Raw genomic sequence first — 6,576 nt, 5'->3', positions numbered from 1 at the left:
TATCCAGAAATCTTAAAACTTTTCATCATTCTCACCACTGGTCCACACCACCATCATCCCTCACCTGGATTACTGAAACAGATCAAACTAGACTTCCTGTGTCTTCCCTTAACTTCTAGTCTATACTAAACACATCAACCAGAGAGAATCAGTTACAACAAAACTAAGTCATTTCCCTCTGCTCAGCACCCTCCAATGACTTCTCAATGCCACTCAAAAAAGAAGCCAAGCCCGGCTGGTATGGCTCAGTGGTTGAGCATTGACCTATGAACCAGGAGGTCACGGTTGTTCCTGGTCAGGGTACATGCCTAGGTTGTGGGCTCAATCCCCAGTAGGGGGCACACAGGAGGCAGCTAATCAATTAATTTCTCTCATCATTGATGTTTCTCTCTCTCTCTCTCTCTCTCTCTCTCTCTCTGTCTCCTTTCCTCTCTCTGAAATCAATACACACACACACACACACACACACATATATATATATATATATATATATATAGAGAGAGAGAGAGAGAGAGAGAGAGAGAGAGAGAGAGAAAGACTTTTTAAAAGAAAAAGCCAAAGTAATCACATGGCCCACAGTCCCTTCATGAGCTAAGCCTCATCCCATCAAGGATCTCCCTGACACACTTTCAAATCTCTTCACCTCACTGCTGACCTTCTCACCTCCCAGCCTCTCCTCAAACATGCCAGGGCCTACTCTCACACCTGGACTGTTGTACCCACTGCTCCCTCAGTCTGGGAGGGTCTTCCTCCAGGTAGTCACTTAGCTAGCACTCATCCCATCTTACTTTCTAGTAAAACATCGTTAATGACCCTATTGGAATTACAACCCTCTTGTCCTCCTTTGCTTAATTTTTCTCCAGAGCTTATCTCAGCATCAAATACACTGATATCTTACCCCTCCTTCAAGATAATAAGCTCTATGAGCACCCGGGCCAGTGTGGCTCAGTTTGGTTCCCAGTCAGGGCACATACCCAGGTTAAGGGTTTGATCCCCAGTCGGGGTGTGTGCAGGAGGCAGCCAATCGATGTTTCTCTCTCTCTACCTCTCTTTCTCTGTCACCCACTTGCTTCTTCTTTCTCTAAAATCAATAAAGACATGTCTTAGGGTGAGGATTAAAAAATAAAATAAATAAATGAGCTCTATAGGGGCTATATAAAATGAAAGCAATTATTACTTATAAATGTGTAATTTTCATTTAAAAATTAATGTTTATGTATGTATTCTTTCTAAATCTATAATAAAAATAACAATGAATCAATAATTAAATAAGTATTTCGTTTGACACCTCATTAGGAACAGGGGCACTACAGGAATGAAAGATTCATTGAGACTGAGGTCACAGGGACATTCAGAGGAAAGAGCTTGATCAGCTAAAGACCTCAAGAGAGCACTGAACCTGAAGGACTAGAGATGGACCGAGGAGACAGAACGTGGGAGAGATTTACTAAGGGGAGGGGAGCTTCACAAAAGTGCCTTTTCCTGTTGGTATCGGCATAGAGAGGCCGAGTCTGAATGGCAGAATTAAAACAGCTCTCATATTGAAGGCTGCCAACCTCAGTTTACCCCAGTTCTGCTCAGTCCCCAGAACCGACACAACCCGTAGCTTACCTCAATCCCATGCCCTCCCACTCAGTCCCCACCCTAATCCTGATGGGAGGAAGCATGAACCCAAATAATCAAGGAAGAAGTAGGGACAAGGTGTAGCATGTGCATCGGTAGCTGATGCTCCCACTTCTTTATGACCAAATGTGCAGAGTTCCAGTCTTCCCCCATCAAGAGAACATAGTGAATACACTGCCTAAAGCGACTTGCAGCAACTGGTGTACTTTATCCATATCTTAGCTCACTACTCCTTTGTCCGTGAGAATGAAAACTTTACAAAAAAAGAATTACATAACATTTAGTAAAAACACAGTATCAACAAGAAGAAAGTTTGAAAAGTCTACGGAAGAGAATGCTGAATGCTCATAGAGTGGGACGGGACAGAAATAGACAGGAAGTATTTGTTTCATCTAATAGATATTTGAAAACACAGGAAAGTGTCACCTTGGGGGGAAATTGATGGAAACAACACTTACCGTTGTTTCACAGCTGGAACAGTCGGATCCTTAAGACCAATTTTACTGATTTGACTTTGCACCTCTAGAATATTTTTCAGGAGTTCATTGTTTTTGAAAATACAAGCGTCTAGTAACTTGTCTTCTTCCGTGAGTTCCTCCTGTCCGCCAGAGCCACGGGTCTCAAATAAGGGTTCGGCCAGAGCATTGAGAAGTTTTTCACAGGACATGTCTTCACCCCGTCCGGCATCTTTAAAGCTTATATCAAGCATCTTCAAACGTTTATCCAAATGCCTGGCCTTCTCTTTCATCAGATAAATTTCTCCCTCTTTATTTTTCACTGTCAACATATCTTCTGGTGCCACCTGTGTACCTGAGGCTGAAGGGTCTGTGACAAGCCCACCAGGGAGGGCAGCTGTTTTCAGGGAAGCCAAAAAGTCTTCCAGAGCCCTGAGGGCATCTCTACTCCTCTGGACCCTGTGGTTCGTCTCCTCAAGCTGTGATCTGTGTTTCAGGATAATGGTCTGTGTTGCACGTAAATCAAGTGGGTGTAATTCCTTTAATGCAAAGTTGCCCAACTGCTCCAAATTGTTACAAATGTCTATCTGTTTTGCTATGGAATCTTGGATATCCTAAAATGAAGGTAAGAAGAGCTGAAAAGGCTGAGGTAGAAAAAAGAACGGCTGCCAGGCAGAAACTAACCTCAAATTATGTCACTAGGTTTAATCTAGAAAACTGCTTCTCAGTTTAACCAGGGCTGACAGTTTCAACATTTTAATTACAGATGACCAGATGGCCCAGCGGCTTTATCATCTGGTACCCTTCCAGATGTTTCCATCCCCAAAAGAAAACAAGTATATAAACCCATTGCTTCAGTGAAAATAATCACAGATTGAACTGTTGAGATATGTTTATAATCTGAAATAAAAACCTCACTATTTTGTATTGATGATGGGATTTGGAATAAGTAAACTGTGGAATATGCTGATATATGCATATGAGTCTAGCATGATACTTAAGATTTCAGTCATTGGAGAAGGCATTCATAAGGAATCCTTCATTTTGAATTCAAAGAAAATACCTTGTTACTCCATAGTAACTACTTCCAAATTTGAAAGGAATTAAAGAGTTGAGAAATAAATAACAAGAATAACTTATTAAAGATTTTTCTGTCATCGCTTATATTCTAAATACATATTATTGATGCATAATCAAAAAGGCATAAACATGTATAAGTAAATCTCCAAGGAACCGATTATTCTGTGACTATCCTGTGAGAACTGGGAAGTACCTTCAGGTTTTGATAAATGCCATCAGCATCGGTGAAGTGAAATTCTTCAATGGCCACGTCATGCAGAAGGAGCAGGTCTGAGCCACAGAGAAGGAGCGATGCCTTCTCCACAGGTATCACAAGCTGCAGCGCAGTCTCCAGAGACTCCATTCTAGGTGCAAAAGAAACCAGATGTGAGGGGGAACCAGAGATGAAAGATACCCTATAAAACCCATTAATGCCATGACGTAACCAAGAACAAAAAATAACTGTCCAATAAAAATGCATACCATGATATGTACAGATCATCACATTAAAACACAAACCCAGCGATCCAAAAATGCCAAAGAATGAGTTGTTTCCTATACAAATATTCTTATCACGCTAAATGAAAAACTGTAAAATACAAATTACTGAATGTAATTTAACACCGCCTTGATGACAAAGAAACCTCATTCTGAATACTGATTATTTTATTCATGGAAATATACTAGAGCTCAAAGAATAGGCTCTACTAATAATAAATTGGAATGCGTGACCCTGGGTGGTTGGGTGGTTAACATAGATTCTTCGCCTCCAAGGTAAAACAGGGATATGTACTGGGGAGACACATCCTATGTGGAGGGCTAATTACAGCACTCTCATTTTAGAAATAAGGAAATCAAGGCCCAGAGAAGTTATGCAACATGGGCAGATTCATGCCCAAGGGGGGAGAGTGGGAGGAGCATGATCTTTAGGACTCAACAGACTTTAAATTCACTTAAGTCTCTGGCCAGTAGTGTGGCTTGGTTAGGTTATTTAACCTCCCTATCAGTTTGCTCATCAGTAAAATGGCAATCCTAATGGCAGCCTCTCGTAGGGTGTTGTGACAGCTCAGGAAAATAACATACTAGTACAGTACTAGCCTAGCTTAAAATGGCATTTAAAAATTTAGTAAGTTCATTAGTAATAGATCTCAGAATTATACCTGGTATTAAGAGTCATCTGGAACTCTCTTTCTTGCTCCTTTAATTTGTCCCTTGCTTTAATTATAAAAGGCTTCTTTATGTCACTCTCTAGCTCTTCTAACTGCAATGAAGTGATTTCAAACTCTTTCCAGCAAGCATCAGTTTCATTCTTTAAGACCTGGATGAAACACATACATTTATTTATCAGCTTATGGGTTAACAGGCACAATTATTCTGTTCTTATAAAATGAGACAGCCACAAACTGCGGGCACAAAGTTTCCCATAAAAATACATTAAAACAATATTTTCTGCCCTGGCCAGTTTTCTCAGTGGTTAGGGCATCAACTCACGGACGGAAGGGTTGAGGGTTTGATTCCTGGTCAAGGGCATGTATCTTGGTCGCAGGTTCAATCCCCAGCCCGTCAGAATGAGTGCCAGAGGCAACCAATAGGTGTGTCTCTGTCATGTGGATTTCTCTCTCTCCCTCCTCCCTCCCTTCCACTCTTTCTAAAAATCAATGGAAAAAATATCCTCGGGTGAAGATTAAAAAAATATTTTTTCCCAGCCATCTACAAGTAAAGGATCTGTCAGGGACCAATGATATTAACTATGCTATCAGAGGGCCCTTTTAATGAAGTCAAGGAAGTCAATGATATCGCTTTCACCCAAATCCAAACCCCTTCCCCTAAGCTGGGTACACAGAATACAATTCAAAAGACACATACAGTCATAAGAACAGACTTTCTACTTCCTCTAGAGAATAAATGTGTTTCTCCCTAAACTAAAAGAAAATCTGAGTGAACCAAAACTATTTATAGCAAACAAGAAGTGAATAAAAAAATTATTTTTATTTATAATTAAACACCTAAAACTTCTATACCCTTTCAGTGCCTTATATTGATTCTTTAAAAAAAAAATAAGGCGTTATTACAAAATTTTACTGCTTACTCACCAGTATAATTTGCTCCTCACTTTCCCCAAGTATTAGTATAGCTTTTCTAACCAACTCATTTTTCAGTCCCTGGAGTAAGGTCTCAAGACAATTTCTTAATTGCGTTGAAAACGTGCTAAATCCATCATTTGAACAACTGAGATTTTGCCATATGAATTTTGCTTATTCAGATGGAAAATAGAGAGCAGCCAGTTGGAAGGGAGAAACGAGAAAATATGGGAGGGTGTTAAAGGGAACCACACATGGCCCTTTCTCCACCGGATGGGTTTTCTGTGAGGGTTCACTCTAATGCACTTCCAAGCTTACAAGTGTTGCATTGCCATGCACAGATCATCTTCAAAATAAGGAAGGTATTTATTGGTAGAGCTTACGATTGATGTTCCTACCACTAGCTGTTTCTGTAGCTCTTGAATCAAAGGCACTACTTCCTCTGATGCTCTCCAGGAAGACCGCCCAGCACTTAGAGTGAAAACTCCCTCCACTGCCTGCCCCTTCCTTACTGTCCAACATCAGACAGACATTGTGACAGCTTGGTTAAGACGATGAACAACTGAAAAGTATTTAGAGTCACTGGTTTTTCGTGTATTGTTGATTTTAGAGCAACCTAGAAGCAAGCAGTGTTGGTTAAAATTGCCTCCGACCACATGGTTTTGACCAATTCATCTGAAGCCCTCATTCCCATCCCAAGCGCAATAAAAAATTTTGCAAGCCACCATATCGAGAGTATCAAATTAGAGCATGCCCGATAAATTAGGACCCTGAGCCAAAGTCTCTCCTGGGTTTGATACTTGGATGCAAATCACTGTCTGGAATCGGGTGACATTAGACATGCAATCCAACCAAGTTCTTGAAAACATCTGGCATATGGGACCTCAACAAAAATGGTGACATCTATATTCATGGTGGTGTTATTTTCTAATAAAAGGTAAACTCATAATAGTTTCAATAATTACCTGTAGATCTTCCAGTTTATCCTGCAGACAGGCACTACTCCTTTCCCCATCGCTAGGGAAATCAGAAGTAATCCTAACTTTGTTGTTTTGCAGGTGTAGTTCAAGAGTTTCTGTGTGTGTATCATACCTGGGAAAAATTAAATGTGACATTACTTAATTTAAAAAATAAGACAAAAAAGTTTTTCAATTACTGTCAATTATGCATGAGAAAAATCCCAGGAATTTCTGTTGAAGTTACTGGGCCACATGCAAAAATTCTGACCCAAGCATAACAAGAACTTATTAAAGTACTAGAGGCCTGGTGCACAAAATTTTGTGCACTGGGGGGGGGGGGGGGGGGGGAGGGCCCTCAGCCCGGGCTGTGGCCATTTACAGTCCAGAAACCCTTGGGGA

At 40.6% G+C, this 6,576-nt stretch overlaps 1 protein-coding gene across 1 annotated transcript in view; it reads right to left on the bottom strand.

Annotated features, from left to right (window-relative positions):
- Positions 1 to 6,576, bottom strand: part of SYNE2 (spectrin repeat containing nuclear envelope protein 2) — a 254,062-nt gene that overhangs the window by 179,775 nt on the left and 67,711 nt on the right. Inside the window, 4 exon segments of the mRNA XM_023743920.1 lie at positions 2,082 to 2,692; positions 3,352 to 3,502; positions 4,298 to 4,455; positions 6,184 to 6,310. Of these exon segments, the coding sequence (XP_023599688.1) occupies positions 2,082 to 2,692; positions 3,352 to 3,502; positions 4,298 to 4,455; positions 6,184 to 6,310 (1,047 nt within the window).

Source organism: Myotis lucifugus, unplaced genomic scaffold (genome assembly GCF_000147115.1).
Source record: "Myotis lucifugus unplaced genomic scaffold, Myoluc2.0 scaffold_419, whole genome shotgun sequence".
In the NCBI taxonomy this organism is placed as follows: domain Eukaryota; kingdom Metazoa; phylum Chordata; class Mammalia; order Chiroptera; family Vespertilionidae; genus Myotis; species Myotis lucifugus.
The sequence above is the reverse complement of the archived record's forward strand: the minus strand, read 5'-3'. Positions and strand labels throughout refer to the sequence as shown.